Source organism: Gigantopelta aegis, chromosome 8 (assembly GCF_016097555.1).
Source record: "Gigantopelta aegis isolate Gae_Host chromosome 8, Gae_host_genome, whole genome shotgun sequence".
NCBI lineage: Eukaryota > Metazoa > Mollusca > Gastropoda > Neomphalida > Peltospiridae > Gigantopelta > Gigantopelta aegis.
The window spans coordinates 50,168,031-50,185,767 of NC_054706.1; the positions used below are offsets into that span (position 1 = coordinate 50,168,031).

The 17,737-nt window shown below is 35.8% G+C and overlaps 1 protein-coding gene across 1 annotated transcript in view; it reads right to left on the minus strand.

Annotated features, from left to right (window-relative positions):
* LOC121379702 (lysosomal alpha-mannosidase-like) overlaps positions 1-17,737 on the minus strand; it is a 50,200-nt gene that overhangs the window by 20,940 nt on the left and 11,523 nt on the right. The window contains exons 8-19 of the mRNA XM_041508352.1: positions 17,113-17,210; positions 16,490-16,561; positions 13,938-14,054; positions 12,613-12,816; positions 10,643-10,715; positions 9,188-9,227; positions 8,428-8,497; positions 6,990-7,109; positions 5,885-6,001; positions 4,082-4,205; positions 1,692-1,768; positions 336-563 (exon numbers count right to left, since the gene is read on the minus strand). Coding sequence (XP_041364286.1) covers positions 336-563; positions 1,692-1,768; positions 4,082-4,205; positions 5,885-6,001; positions 6,990-7,109; positions 8,428-8,497; positions 9,188-9,227; positions 10,643-10,715; positions 12,613-12,816; positions 13,938-14,054; positions 16,490-16,561; positions 17,113-17,210 — 1,340 coding nt within the window. The remainder of the gene's footprint in view (positions 1-335; positions 564-1,691; positions 1,769-4,081; positions 4,206-5,884; positions 6,002-6,989; positions 7,110-8,427; positions 8,498-9,187; positions 9,228-10,642; positions 10,716-12,612; positions 12,817-13,937; positions 14,055-16,489; positions 16,562-17,112; positions 17,211-17,737) is intronic.

The window sequence follows — 17,737 nt, forward strand, 5'->3', positions numbered from 1 at the left end:
CATAGCCTTTGGGAAATGGTGGGGAATGATGACAATTACTGCAGTTTATAAACAAATGTAATAAAATATATATAATATACATAATGTAATATATATTTTGTAATTAATAAATGTTTGTTATTAGTTGGAGAAGACCTGATATTACTGTGCCCTGATTCCTTTTTGTATTCCTATCCCCATAGTCATTTTATTCTAGGTACATCCTTGGCAATACCTCATAGTTTAGTTATGGAGACTCAGAAATATTTTATAGACAAGTTAAAAATGTTAATACAGAGCAAGAGTAAATGTTAAAAAAATACTCAAACCCTTCCAGAAATTCAAATTGTTCTAACCTCACTAACAAAGCTGTTGACGGATGCTTCCACTGTAATATTATGAGGTACAGTTCCTTTGGGCCGGAACACGTAGGCACCGGATGCTTGGAATTTTGGCTCGCTGCTGTTGCCAGGGAACCCTATGTAGTACATATATTCCTGGCTCAGTTCAATATCAATGTTTTTCTTCAGGTTCTTCATTTGTTTTAGCTTTCCTGAACTTCCATCAAATGTTAGAGATATGTACTGTAAAAAAATAAATAATAATAGTTGACAACATTTAAAGGGACATTCCTGAGTTTGCTGCAATTTCTAAGATGTTATCGACTGACAGAGACTTTTTAACGATTGCAATTACATATCAAATATATTTTTATTCATAAAATATTAGTGGCTGTATATTAAACATCTTTCTCATCTTTCTAATATTTGTACTAGTTTAAATTTCAATTTATTTCCCAAAATATATTTTTTCGTACGTACGAAATTATTTGAAGACAAAATCCAGTTTGGGCTTCTTACAAATATTAAGACGACCAGAAACACATTGAATATACTGACACTGATATTCTAAACAAGAAAATATATTTCATATGTAAGTTTAATCGTAGAAATATTTTATTAGTCTGAAACATCTTACAATGCAGCAAACTCAGGAATGTCCCTTTAATACATTATTATTTTTAAAAAAAAGATTTATTTCTATTAAACATGAACTTGACTAAAAAGCCAAACATTTACATGTAATTAAAGGTTGGGTGGAGTCAGAATAGGAAGCGGAGCTGGAGCCAGAGCCAAAGGAGTCAGAACTGGATACGAAGGAGCCAGAGCCAAAGGAGCCAGAGCCAAAGGAGTCAGAGTTAGAGTCAAAGGAGCCAGAGATGGAGCCAAAGGAGCCAGAGCTACATAAGAAGGAGCCAGAGATGAAGGAGCCAAAGCCAGAACCAAAGGAGCAAAAGCTAAAGGAGCCAGAAATGAAGGAGCCAGAACCAAAGGAGCAAGAGCTAAAGGAGCCAGAGATGAAGGAGCCAGAGCCAGAACCAAAGGAGCCAGAGATGAAGGAGCCAGAGCCAGAACCAAAGGAGCAAGAGCTAAAGGAGCCAGATATGAAGGAGCCAGAGCCAGAACCAAAGGAGCAAGAGCTAAAGGAGCCAGAGCCAAAGGAGTAAGAGCTAGAGTTGTAGAAGTTAGAGCCAAAGGAGCCAGAGCTGAAGGAGTCAGAGCCGGAGTCAAAGGAGCCAGAGCTGGGTAAGAAGGAGCCAGAGTCAAAGGAGCCAAAGGAGTCAGAGTTGAAGGAGCCAGAGCCGGAAAAACATCCATGGTGCATAGTGGGAATAACAGGGAGGGGTTATCTAAAGTAATCACTCCAAATACCTCGTTTCCAATTACTACATCAGGACCACCATTTATACGCCTGTAGCCAATCTTTGGTGGAGACTTTAGTGACCCATCTACAAGTATAAAATTTAATATTAAAAATGTATTCGACGAAAGTCACATAAACAAACCATCTTAAGTCACTAAAAGGACACAAAATGAATGTATTATACAAGTGCTTTAACTGGCTTGCACCAACTGCTCAACTTTTGATGATGATTATTATTATTATTATCAGGCTTATGAGTCTTTTGTCATGTTAACCTGCTCAGACCCTACAGATTTTGATAACTTTACTATAAAAGTTTATTTGTTTTTGTTTAAAGTTAAAGTTACTAGCTAATGGATGTCAAAAATGTGTAATTTTGACATATATTCCCAGAGAGAAAACCTGCTATATTTTTCCATTAGTAGCAAGGTGCCTTTTATATGCACCATCCCACAGGATAACACATACCACAGCCTTTGATATACTAATCATGGTGCACGACAGCGCATCAGGCGAGCACTTAACCACTGGGCTACGTCCCGCCCATGTTTTGTTTAATGACAACGTTAGAGTACACTGATCAACTAATCATTGGATGTCAAACATTTGGCAATTCGGTCATATAGTCATTAGAGAAAACCTGCAACATGTTTTTCACAGGGAGCAAGGGATCTTTCATGTGTACTTCCCCATAGATAGGACATCCAAAGGAGCCAGAGGTACAGTTTATCATCCGTAAGTTGGTGGATGATTTTTTTTTCGTACCTCAATGAATGTAAAAGAAATGAAAGACAATATTTAGAATTAAATTTAAAACTTACCAACTAATAGTAATAATAATACAAAAAGTGCATATTTTATTTTGAATTAATTTTGGTCCATAAACAATGCTCATTAAAGGCCACCGCAGACCTTTGCAACTTTGTTGCATGCAATTGAAATTGCATGATTGCAAGCAACTTTTTTCTTGTTGCACTGATCCGCACACACATGCGACAAGCAGCAATTTTAGTCTAGAAGTGATCATGTGACAGTCAAAATGGCAGCTTTTTCTTGCATTTGTTTTGATGGTGGTCATCGATTCATGCTCTACACCATATTTGTTATGACATAAAAGACTGAATTTACGTAAAACAGTACTGAATTCGCCCTGCACGCTTTTCGGTCCTTTAGGATATAACTACACAATTTGTTTAGAAAACCTATGTAAACATGCCTGGTATTCCAAGCGCAGATATCATATCTGCAAGACACCTCTCCCTTTTAGCCCTGTTGCTATATTCAGGGGATACTGTGTCAAAAAGACATGGCATTGTCTGCCACATCACCACTAATTCATCCTCTTTTTCTGTAGACCACATGCTGCTGGAGGCTGCCATTTTGTATCATGTGATCACTATCTATCCATTCAACAATTTGTTGCACTGAAGGCGCACACGTTTGTGATGGTGTGCAATTAGATGCAACTACATGCAATAAAATCAAACATGTTTGATCGGAGCAATTTTAGTTGCATGCAACAAAAATTGCATCGCAGGCTAGCGCACACGATGCAACGACGTACGATTTTTGTTGCATGCAACACAAATTGCACCTTGTCGCAAAGGTCTGCGGTGGCCTTTAGTCAAAGAACCAATATAAAATGACGTCATCAGATATGACGTTCCTGGACGACATAATTTTTATCTTCACCAAGAAATTAATAAACTAGCTTTGCTATGGCTGGACCAATATGGGATGACGTTATATTCCAATTAATGTAACGGAAGTTTAATCATTTAATTATAACATGTCATTTGATACACCAGTCATGGTGCACTGACTGTTATAAGAAAAAATACCCTAATCAGAGACTGGGTCCATCAAGGATATTTAATCATATGTGCATGTTAGATACCAACTGAATTAGACATAGGCATACGGCCTCCCATTTTTGTAGGGGGCAGGCTGGCTTTTACCCAAATTAAATGAAAATGCTCGAATCTGGATAATAACATTTATTCATATTAAATAAATAAACATTAAATAGCATTACTACCAAACAGCAATATAGGGTTGCAAATGAATCATTACTCATTTTTACATGGATTACAATTAATTTTGAGGGTAAAATGATAAATACGTGGTAAAAAGGTCTCAGGTTATCACATTTTGTCCGAATATCTATCATTTTTGCCAGAATTTGAAGTTTTTCTCCAGCACTAGGTGGACATTTGCCCTCGCTCCCCCATCCCCCATCTCATACACTTATGAAATTAGATCCTTTCACAACAAGAATATTACAAATTGGTCTACTTAAAACATCTTGCTACAGCTATTTTCCAACAGCATACCTAATCATTATTATATACGACTTTGTAATCAGCATCACAGCTAATTTAACCAGGACTGTATTTACCTTGTTTTATAAAGTATGTACTGAAACCCAAGGGAGGAAGTTGTACTTCAAAAAATATCTGATATGTTGCAAGTGACCCATTTCTTTCAGGAATTCGCAGTGTGCCAGGACTTATGGGATAGACCTGTTGAAAGATACAAAATAAACTTCAGATTTAAAAAAATGGGACAGTCAGCAATTTTAATTATAATATCTATTTTTTCCTCGCAACCCTTTTTGTTTTTGTTTAGATGTGTCATTTTTGTCTAACAGAAAAGACCCTCAGAGTCTGTTATGTGCCTTGATTCTTTTTTCTCTGTCCACCCGCATCCCCATACCCCTCCTGGTTATTTTAGACCTGGTATGGTTTCGAGGATTATGTTAAAATATGAGAAATTGCACCTAAACATACTTTATACCTGTGCTAATTACTGTTCAGTTGGAGTGATACCTAATAGATAAGATTTTTTTATCAATTCTTAAAACCCTCAGACATGTAATCTGAATAATTATAACAGTTATAAGTATAAATATTTTAAATAACCTTTGCACAATACTCTGAATATCATAAAATGGAAGTACACGGTAGTACATTTGTATGAAGTGCTTCCACTGGCTGTTGTTAATTGGAATGTCCCTATTAGCTCAGCTGCTAGTGTTGTGAACCTCTTGCTTAGAAGGTACCTGGTTCCAATCTCTTCAGTGAACAATCTAATTAAACTTAGCTCCACTATTACATGTGGATCTAACAGCAGCCCGTTGGAGCTTATGTCCAGTTCACCTTTCATTCGACCAATCAAAAGCTTACTTGCAAAATCATGCCAGTGATTGAAAAGAATTTGAAAACATTCGGGATTATGCCGAGGGTATACGAAATGATTCGGGTGAATTATGAAGTATGCAAGAAACTAATTTCAATATAAACTTTTATATAAAATTTGTTTCAAGACGAAAAAAAAAAAACGTGATGGTATAGCCAAAAAAATCTGTTTATACTAGTATACAATACAGAGTTTATTACTGCACTTTTCCCCCTGTTTTTTTAATGTTGAAATAGACCAACAAGTTCGCCTAGTACATAAATAGTCTCGACCAATATTTTTAGAATTTGTATGCTCCCGAATAACGTTATAAAAGGCGAAGTGTAATTGGTCGATATTTAAATTGTTATTTATAGATGAAATGTCATCTGGACATGGGAGTCCATGCAAGTGAGACCAGTAGAGATAATTTTAATCAGATTGTTCAGTGAAGGTTAACTTATCTATTACAGTATAATAATACAATCATGGAACCACCAAGAAAAGTATTCAACACAATTGATAATAATAATCTCTGTTGAGAGTGAAATCGGGGATTTATCCAGGCGTTCTGTGAGTCCGAACATAGGCTCCTTCCCAGAAAAACGTGGCCCTAAAAATTCCCAATTTTTATGCAAAACATTCCCAGTATATACATGTATATTTAATTATGTCTGTCCTAATAAATTAATACAACAGTGGTATACTGCATTTTTCAGTTGCCTGAAAAAATATCCCAAGTATGATTTACTCCCACTAATTATCCCAATCCTATCAGACATGGGACACTGGCAAAAAAGCCTTGTTAAATCCCTGGCCCCATATTTTTTTAAGAAATCTTAGCCTATGAAATCGTAAAACCATTGTAAGCTGAGACATCACTACGGCATATGCTGTAATGACGTCACAACCTACGATGGTTTTACGATTTCATAGCACTAAGATGGCTTCGAAAATATGATCCCTGGAAATGTTCCACTTTGTTTGTTAGTTTGTTTTAAATGATGCATTATGAATACGAAACCTGGGATGGAACTATTTCTCCATTGGGTCCAGTCACTGTAACACTGTGATCCGGGAGGGGGATCTCCATGTAATACGTCACACTTCTACCAATCGGGTTATACATAAGCACTTGGAACTGTTGAAACAAAAACATTTTTTAATCAGTTACATCAATTCTCTTAATGTTTTAATAACAATATTAGTATTATCCTGTTATTTTTTTATTTTTTTATTTTTTTTATATCATCTTTCACATTCAAGGGACTATATATATTAAGGTATTTCAAACTGAAAATATGAATCAGTTTGTAAGAATCACACTTCTGAAAGTATTCACAATTAATTTACTAAAAGCTGACACAATATGTTTTGAAATATCCATCAAAGCTGTAAAATGTAATAAAATACAAAACTTACTGAAAGCAAATGGAGTGAACTACTATAGATTGCATGTACTACTAATAATATGCAGTAATCATCATCAATGATATTGTTGAAATTGGTAATTTACACATTTACAATACCTCAGTTTGACATCCAATAGCCGATGTATTTTTTGTGCGCTGGGGTGTCGTTAAACATTCATTCATTCGTTGAAATTGAAATTGATAACTATGTTAATTATCCATAAATATTACCTAGACACAAATTGTATGTATTACAACAAGAATTAAAAAAACAAAACATTAAAGGGACATTCCTGAGTTTGCTGCATTGTAAGATGTTTCTGACTAATAAAATATTTTTTCGATTAAACATATTTTCTTGTTTAGAATATCAGTGTCTGTATATTCAGTGTGTTTCTGGTCGTCTTAATATTTGTAAGAAGCCCAAACTGGATTTTGTTTTCAAATAATTTTGTATGTACAAAACAAAATATTTTAGGAAATAAAATGAAATTTAACCTTGTACAAATATTAGAATGATCAGAAACATGTTTAATATACAGCCACTAATAATTTATGCAGAAAAATATATTTGATATGTAATTACAATCGTTAAAACGTCTCTGTTAGTCGATAACATCTTAAAATTTGCAGCAAACTCAGGAATGTCCCTTTAATCTCTGAGCATCTTTTAACAATAAGGCAGTAATTTAAGTTTAGAGAGGGAAGAACACTCACCTCTGAGTTTGTTTCCGTGACGTGACAGTAACTAATGTTGAGCAGTGTACAGAAGGATTGTCCTGGTGCTGTGGACTGGCCAATGGGAAGAAGTTTCCGGTATGCATCATTCACAACTTTCTGAAATACAAAACATTTCACCATATTAATTGAAGACATAAAAAAGACTGTTTTGTTTAACGGCACAACTAGAGCACATTGGCTGATTAATCATCGGCTACTGGATGTCAAACATTTGGTAATTCTGACACTTAGTCATCAGAGGAAGCCCGCTACATTTTGCCTAATGTAGCAAGGGATCTTTTATATGCACCATCCCACAGACAGGACAGCACATACCATGGCTTTTGATATACATGTACCAGTTGTGGTGCACTGGTTGGAACGAGAAATAGCCCACCGATGGGGATCGATGCCAGACCGACCACACATCAAGCGAGCGCTTTACCACTGGGCTACATCTCGCCCCGTTTAAGATAAATTCTAAATTAAATATACATTGTAGTCCACGGACAGCAAAAAAAAAGTGCTGTGGAGAATGAAAAACTTCACGGCAATCTCCAAGGCATTGCCAATTGCCATGGGCTATTGCAGGGGTTGCATTAACTACTAACAATTTAAACTACTAACTCCCTGTCCTGGACAGACAGTCCAGGTAGCCAATGTACATGTACAGTATGTGTGCCCTCGGTAAACCTCGGCCCTCACAAAAATATTTGTTTGTCCCTTGGGTTGGAATTGCTGTATCTATACCTCACAACGGTGATACATTCTGTTAATCTAGCACCCTGCAAAAGCTGGCTAATTCTGTCCAATTGTGGAGCACTGGCTGGAACGAGAAATAACCCAACAGGTCCACCGACAGGGATCGATCCTAGACAGATCGCGCATCAAGAGAATGCTTTACCACTGGGCTACGTCCCACCACACAGTGGAAGAGATACCCATGTGATATTTATTGTCTCTGCACATTGTTTTTCAAGACGTCATGACCTCTGATCAGGTGATCGACTGTGTCACACAGTACAACTCCGCATAGATGTTCATGCAAAGTGTGCACATGTTATCAAAGGCTGTGGTATGTACTACCCTGTCTGTGGGATGGTGCATATAAAAGATCCCTTGCTGCTAATCGAAAAGAGTAGGCCATGAAGTGGCGACAGCGGGTTTCCTCTCTCAATATCTGTGTGGTCCTTAACCATATGTCTGACGCCATATAACCATATGTATCACCTGTGACGGCTGAAAAAAAACAAGACGACAGACATATGGTTAAGGACCACAAATCTATATACCTTAAATCTATATGTGTTGAGTGCGTCGTTAAATAAAACATTTCTTTGTTTAGTATTCTCTATATAAACACCACACCACCAAGACTTACACATTCTACATTTAGTGTTGTTACTCCACAACTCTGTGAATGAAGTATACAGACCTGTCCTTCCATTACTCCACTGGCAAGACGCTCAGCATAATCATCAGCCACAACCTGCTTGGACGTCCCACTGGAAAAAAACAAGACAACATTCTGTATCTAAAGGAAGAACTGTGTCAGTGGAGCTAGCATTATGGTAAATAAATAGAAAATTAAATTCATATCTATGAATGTAGCCTATCAAAAGCACATGTTGCCATTTTAATCCATAAATCTACTTTTGTTTTCAGTAACATGGGTAACTTGTGTTTTGTGTTTTGGTTTCTTTCTTTCTTATATCTTATGAGTTTTTATAAATCTATATACCTTAATTATCAAACTGAATTTTAGATGCTATCAAATGTGGGAGTGCATGATATGTAATTATTAGTATGTTTTTTTTACTGAGACTAATTATTATCAGGGGCATACCACTTTTTTGTGTGTGTGTGGGTTATATTTGTTGTATCTGTGAAAATGTCCTTCACAGGTGAATTTGAAAGGAGAGTCTGGCAACCACAAGTTGTACCACTATTTTTTACACTGTGCCGCCCCTGATTACTCATAAAATCTTTTTATACTATGATCTATAAACGTGTTCATGCCTACCGCATCTTGACGAAGATGACAGCCATGTGGGTACTATAACATTTTCTTTATCTTTCATACATATATACTTAAAGTTAACGTCTTTTACCCAAAAAGATTCTGCTACATGTATAAAATTCATCTGAAATATGTGACATACATAATGATGACATTGTTGCTTATTAGTAGTTACCTAATTCCATCATGGTGTTGGTTAACTCCCATTGACTCTTCTGAAAATTTAATAAAGAGCAGATATTTGTCAAGAAAATAGTATTCACAGACTATATTATACATATTAGGTATTAAAAGTATATTTTACATTATGTAAAATGTTGTTACATATTGAAGATGGTGAATAAAATATTTAAATATCAAAAACAGAAACAAATTAATATCATAAAAAGGTACATGTATATCTTACAGTAATAACACCAACATTTCACAAAAATGAAATTTGCAATCAATCTAATCATGTATCAGACATCATGGAAATGAAGGAATATATATAGCTCAGTTGTAAAGTTAAAGCTTGTTTTCTTTAATGACGCCTTTAGAACACATTGAAAAAAGTAAAGTTTGTTTTATTTAACGACGCCACTAGAGCACATTGATTTTTTATCTTATCATCGGCTATTGGATGTCAAACATACATGTATGGTCATTCTGACACTGTTTTTTCGAGGAAACCCGCTGTCACCACATAGGCTACTCTTTTTATGACAGGCAGCAAGGGATCTTTTATTTGCACTTCCCACAGGCAGGATACCACAAACCATGGCCTTTGTTGAACCAGTTATGGATCACTGGTCGGTGCAAGTGGTTTACATCTACCCACTGAGCCTTGCGGAGCACTCACTCACGGTTTGGAGTCGGTATCTGGATTAAAAATCCCATGCCTTGACTGGGATCCGAACCCAGTACCTACCAGCCTGTAGACTGATGGCCTAACCATGACGCCACCGAGGCCGGTATTTTTTTGTTTTGTTTAATGATGCCTTTAGAACACATTGATTACAGTAATTAATCATTGGCTATTGGATTTTCAAAGTTATAAAACTCTTACAGTTCCTCTAATGATCAAAGAGTAGAATTAATTTTATATCAGTATAACACAGTTTGAAAGTTATAATAATACTGTAACAGTTACCAGGGCCGTACCCTCCAGGGCAGGGGGAGGGGGGGGGGTGCAGTTGACCCCCCGAGAACCTCTTTCTTTTTTTTTTCTTTTTACTCTAGAAAATAGCATAAACATCTCAGTGTTTCATTTGTTTATAAAAAGTAGTGCCCCCCTAGGATTTTTATCAGGGTACGGCCCTGGTTACAGTACATTTAATGATGAAAGAGTAGAATTAATTTTATATCAAAATAGCAGAGTTTGAGAGAGAGAGAGTACCCTTTTAACATGCCCCTATACCACTACGGTTTTGGGCATGTCCATCCTGGGCCCGGCCTCTGGATAGCCAGTTGTCTGGGACAGAATACTAACGGGCAATTTTGAATTTTATACCAAATGTGGGAAGGGGCAGAGTTTGAACGTTATAATACTGTTACAATAATGATGGAAATTACCATCATGATGATGATAACAGCCTAATGGCTTTGTACTGTGGTACACTGGTTATATGCATGAGAACTGAATACATACTGAGTATCTGAATGTTGTATGTGCTGTTGTCCGTGTCTTCTAGTTTAGCCAAGGCATCCATCTGCATAACAACCTAAAACATAGCAAGATGTCAACATGTGAGGAGAAATAGTAGAGCTGGGCGGTATAACGTATATACCATTCGGTATCGGTATTATGTCAATACCAATTTACCGTACCGAGCAAATTTCAAAATACCGAAATTTCGGTATTTAAAAATATTTCCCGGAAAGCACTAATAATATATCTGATGAACGCAAAATGGGTTGGTATAAATCAGACGAGAGCCTTGCATATGGAATTTAATTGTATTTAGATGAAATAAGCAGGTGAGCCATAGCACAAACATGCATTTAAAGCAGAGTATACCAAAAATAGCGTTCGATATCGGTATCATGTCAATACCGAATACTGTACTAATACTGAGGTAAATCACCCCACAAATACCGATATCGATACCGAACCTCAAATTTCAATACTGCCCAGCTCTACGAAATAGACTGAATTAACTACATTGCACAATGGTTATTTCAATATAATATATATGAAGCTAAAATTGTTTTAAAAATGTATAGCCAATATATATAAGATTCTATCTTCTAACTGTACCATGCTTACAATGTAGGTTGTTTTCTCTTTGACAAAAGCGTGCAATAAATCAGTGTAACTGCATACTTTTTAACTTTATCTCTTACTGAGACAGACTTCCTTATACTTCATGGGCTACTCTTTTCGATTAGCAGCAAGGGATCATTTATATGCACCATCCCACAGACAGGGTAGTCAATGGCTGTGGTATGTACTACCCTGTCTGTGGGATGGTGCATATAAAAGATCCATAGCCCATGAAGTGGCAACAGTGGGTTTCCTCTCTCAATATCTGTGTGGTCCTTAACCATATGTCCAATGCCATATAACAATAGATAAAATGTGTTGAGTATGTTGTTAAATAAAACATTTCCTTCTTCCTTCCTTATCACATCATCCAGTGTCACATATCTAAGGGGCATGGTACAAGTCAGTTACTCTATAAACTTACACATGGTATGCATGCTTATTGTACACTTTCAGTGTTTTAACTGACAGCAGGTGGAGCCTGGTGCTGGCTGTCACACCTGAGACTATATAGGCTGTCAATCAAAACATCAAATGTGTGCAATATAACTATGCAGGGCCGTAGCTAGGAGTTTTGTTGGGGGGTGGGGGGTTAAATGGTTAAGAAGAGAATTTTCTTTACGTTTCTATAAATTTTTCCGGATATATATACATATACCACTTGTAAATTTATGTGGTATCTTTAACATACATACCGGTACATGCAGGAAAAATCAATGATAAACTAAAATAAAATAAAAATTATTGTTGTTTTCCTTTGTCTGTATTAAAAGAATATAAAACATTATCACTACATGCATACCCCTTTCAACCCGGGAAACACCGTTGGATGAGACCACCTAAACAGAATGAACAGTACAATGAAAAAATCTAGTGAAAAACAGGATTTAAATAATATTCTTCAATGTAATAACAAAAATAATAAAGTGCTATCAACTACTACTACATTAACCAAAGCATTTTTTTTTTTTTAAAGCATTCACAAAGACATTTTTCCACAGACAAAATATTGATATTTCTACTTTGCCTGTGTTTATACCTGTAAGAAATTGTTTGTCCGTCTGTCGTAACCCTTGAGAACTGCCCTGCTGGTGTAGAAACCCAATCTGTGTTTATACCTGTTAGAAATTGTTTGTCCGTCTGTCGTAACCCTTGAGAGCTGCCCTGCTGGTGTAGAAACCCAATCTGTGTTTATACCTGTAAGAAATTGTTTGTCCATCTGTCGTAACCCTTGAGAGCTGCCCTACTGATTTAGAAACCCAATCTGTGTTTATACCTGTAAGAAATTGTTTGTCCATTTGTCGTAACCCTTGAGAGCTGCCCTACTAGTGCAGAAACCCAATCTGTGTTTATACCTGTAAAAAATTGTTTGTTCGCCTGTCGTAACCCTTGAGAGCTGCCCTACTGGTGTAGAAACCCGTCCAGATGCTATGCTCGTGTTGAGCGTATGGGTAAAAATCATCTGTCTTGGTGGTCCACGTCTTGTTTGCTCGGTTCACTTGGAATGTGTAGCAGGAAGGTGTGGAATAAATCAAGTTCACATTGCTGCCCTGCGACTGCTACAATTCAAACAGAAATATTTTGAAGTGAGAATTACAAAGCAAAGGGCATAATCTACTATAGTCCTTAATTCCCACAGGGAACACCTTTTCGCATAATATGGAATTTACAACAAATTATTTAGTTTTGAGCCAATTGTTTTCTAAATTGCACATAAAAATAGGGATTTTTCTTATAAACAAAAGACTTTTACTTTTCTTTTTACGTCAAACCAAACTGAAATTACAAAAATAGTTGTTTTTTCGTAGGAGGATGGGAAGGACAATAAATATGAAATGGATGGTCGGATTATTGTAATTGTTCAGAACTGGTTAGCAAGTGTAGAATATGGTGAACTGGTCAGCAAGTGAAGAATATGGTGAACTGGTTAGCAAGTGTAGAATATGGTGAACTGGTTAGCAAGTGAAGAATATGGTGAACTGGTTAGCAAGTGAAGAATATGGTGAACTGGTTAGCAAGTGTAGAATATGGTGAACTAGTTAGCAAGTGCAGAATATGGTGAACTGGTTAGCAAGTGTAGAATATGGTGAACTGATTAGCAAGTGAAGAATATGGTGAATAAACCATGTGGAGTGAAATAAAGTCGCAAGTTGCTATGTTCTGTTATCCCTGCAGGAGTTGTTACCCACTTTGGTGCAGGGGTGGCAACACTTGTGGAACTGTTTCCATGGGAATGGTAAATACAGAACAGTGTCTTTAGGAAATTAAAAATAATTAATTCAGGAAGCATTAACCTGTGCTACTTTTTCCTATTGGCCATTGTGAACAGATGCTTCTTTCTAAATGTTTAATCTGTTATTATATATTGTGTTAATAATTCAGCTGTTTGTTTTAGTTATAGTTTAACCATGGTCATAGATTTGCTTTTATCACAGTCTGTACACTGTTTTTAAGGTCTGAAAAAAATAAAAGTTTTAATTTTTAAATTATTTTTTAAATTTTGTGACTGTTTGGTGGTTCATTGATTCATTCACGTTTTATTCATCATTCAAACATTTCTACAATCATTCATTCATTCATTCAGATGATCATTTACTCATTCATTTATTCATTCATATGATCATTAATTTATTCACTTACTCACTTGTTCTAATATCAAAGTTGAGGGAAACCCAGTTACCTGACTGTTGACATACTGAATGAGCTTGTCGAGGTTCTTGAACCAGTTGTTAGCGTTCTGATACTGGAAGTCCGAGCCCATCGTCATCATGATGTGATTTGTCGCGTAATGGCTGGCCTGGAAATATCAAAACAAAGAAAACAACCTTGCTGATGTTAACAGATTACATTCAGTCTGAATGAATGGACTGGACATATCAAAACAAATGCTTTACTGACTAGGATCTCCACGAGTACTCAAGTACTGGTCGAGTCTAGCAAGACTTGAGTCCATTCACAGGTACAAGGTGGGAAAAAAAAGAGTAAAGTTTGTTTTATTTAATGACGCCACTAGAGCACATTGATTTTTTATCTTATCATCGGCTATTGAGACGTCAAACATATGGTCATTCTGACACTGTTTTTTGGAACCCAGTACCTACTAGCCTATAGACCAATGGCCTAACCACGACGCCACTGAGGCTGGTCGTACAAGGTGGAATATAACTATCAACTATAATACAATGGACAATGTAGGCTAATAATTTCAGCAGTAGATAATCAACGATACAAGTTACACAATAATTATATGATCATGCGCTAGTTTCTCTTTTAATTTGGCCGTCCGTCACAACACTGAACTGGTTTCTGAATGCAATACCAGGGCTCGACCTCAGCAGTAGCCTGGCTTGTTTTGGCTACCAATTTGTTGTCTGGGCTGTCTAAGCCCAGTAGTCCACCAGTCTACTAGACTTTTTTTTTCGCACATCCAGTTGCTCCACAATCAACAAGACGCTTAAACACGTAAAACCCCCACCTAAAGTATTTAGTTTTTTTAATTTATTAAAATTATGGGGCTACCAATTTTTATTGAGGGCTACCAGATTTTATAAACTGGTAGCCCAGTGGGCTACCACTGAAAAAAGTTACGGTCAAGGCCTGAATACGATGACATGATTTGGCATCCATGTTCAGTACTGGAATTAGGATGCATAATGCTATTTTACTTTATTCCTTAGTCTCATTATTATCTAGTGTAAATGTTGGGTACTCCGGTCCAGGTCGAGTTTGACAATCGAGTACTCATGGAGGCCCTACTACTGACCAAGCTAAATATCAACCCTGCATACTAGTGAGAGGTTGGGTTAAGTGTTTATAAACTCTCTGTTACCGGGTACTAGGCACAATCATCACAATTACCTGGAAAAAGAAGAGAAGGCAATTCAGACTTTCAATTTTTAATGGCGGACACGTACATGTGTTGGTCACATGTTTCACAAATACTTTGGCTCAACATGTCTAGGGAAATGCATTAAATGAAGTATAAACATCATCATATATAGTGATAACAGGTCGGGTATTTGAACTGTGAAAGAAAAGTATTTAATTATTACAATCTTCAATTTCCAATGAGTAATGCAAAAATCTATTCAGCATGAGTCATGTCAATAAACTATTCAGCATGAGTCATGTGGCTTTGTGAATCAATATGACCTTGAGCAATACACAAGTAGTTTAGTAGAGTTATATTACTACTAATAATTTGTAACATTGTTACAATTTCAACTGTTATAGCAATTTAATAAAACTATCATGGTATGGTAAATTATGGTTGTTTTGTCCTAACTTGTGTTTGTTTTGTTTAACATTATTACTAGAACACCTCAAATTATTTATTATCTGCTAGTGTACATCTAACATTTGGTCACTAATACACAAGGTTAGAGAAAACTTCCTACATTTGTCCACAAGCAACAAATCTTTTATACTCATCTTTTCAGTCAGGACAGTACATACCAAAATATTTGATATGCTAACTTAACTCATGTTATATTCTATTTTGACCACATATAAATATTATAACAGTCTTCTAACCAGTGACATATAACATCAGGACAAAACAGTCATTATAAAATCTAAATACTACTAATGGGTGATTAAAATATTGTGGTGGCATTTTAATAACTCATTTTATGGAATGCAATCCCATTATACTATTTTGTCCATTTTACTACACTATTTTGCCATACCAAACAGAATGAGAAAATTCAACTAAACAAATGTAACTCCAAATATAAGAAGGCTATCATACAACTATTTTGGGTATCTATGAATACCATGCTATGAAAAATCATGTACTTTACAATGGTCGCTGCCATTTTGTTTAATGCATTATAGGTAATAAGTACTTTCACTCATGTTGTATAATGGACACTGCCATTTTGTTTAAAGCATTATGGGTAATAGCACTTTCATACGTGCGATATAATGGCCGCTGCCATTTTGTTTAATGCATTATGGGTAATTACCATTTTTGCACTAATACCCACTTTTAATCTAATTTTTCAGATAAACTGCTCTAATACAACACTGCCTTATTCCTAGTGTTAGCCTCTGTGACTAATGTGCATTATATTTTATCTATAACATTCTTAATATCCATAAAATTGAAAATTTCCTAACAATTTATTATAATTTTATTTTGGTAGCAAAATGAGGTTTATGGCCCTACAAGCTTGAATGTGCTCTGAATTATATTTTCATAAATTGTAGTTATATCTGTTAAATTATTACCTGATCTTTCACTGCCTTGAGGAAGTTTTCAACTGTCTCATTCACATTGTAATCATGCATTCGTTCATCATCCTGAAATAAAATGTCACATAAATCATGTAATAACAACTGATTGTTTGTAAATTATTAATTATAATTATAAAATAATGAGTCATCAGGAATGTGAAAAGACAAGCTATTTTATGCAAAACAATGAGGTGGAGCCATTTTGTGCAATGAAATTGTAAATGGACAGGAAAGACCTAATCAACAATGACTTCTGAACTAAATAAAAGCTTGTGATAAGTGAAAATTATTTCACTTGGGACATAAATAACTGGCAACTCCTTTATGATCCACTATGTAATTTCTATATCTTAGTATTGTTACCAAAAAAAAACCTGGAGAAAAATGGAACACTTCAGTAAAATATTTTTCCATTTACCAGTAATTAAAATACAAATGTGTGAGAGGTTGTTACCATAACTGGAGGATCATCACAGTGTATATCGTAGCACTATGCAATTTCTATATCTTAGTATTGTTACCAAAAAATCCTTTGGAGAAAAATGGAACACTTAATTCAGTCAAATATTTTTTCCATTCACCAGTAACTAAAAGAAAAATGTGTCAGAGGTTGTTACCATAATTGGAGGATCATCACAGTGGATGTCATAGCAAAAACCATCAGGAGCATTGTACAGGTTGTAGTTCACTCCTGTAAACAGGTCAGACTTTTCTCCTGCAAATAATCATATGGGCCCCATATTACAAAGCAGTCGTAGTACTATGATCGCCTTAAGCTATGTTTATAATATGAATGGCAGCCCCTTTTCCTAAATTTATTTTATTTTATTTTTTATTTTATTTTTTTTGCATACTTAACCCCAATTTTCCCCCTTTTAAAAATACTTTTGGTGTTAATATTCAAAATTTCAAAATTGGCCATATTTGTTAAGTTATCCCTGTCCTGTGTCAGACCCCCGATCCTATCGGAGGCCGGACTCGGGATGGGCATGTTTGAAACCCTAGTGGTATATGGACATGTTAAACTAGTTACTAAGCTAAGATTGCCTTAAGTGTATATGGTAGTTATGCACTTAAGATGATCTTAAAGCTAATAATGATATGGGCCCCATTTTACAAAGAGCAATCGTAGTGTACAATCACCTTATGTGCATAAAGTAGTTGGGCACTTAAGATGATCTTAAAGCTAACAATGATATGGGCCCTCTTTTACAAAGAGCAATCGTAGTGTACAATCACCTT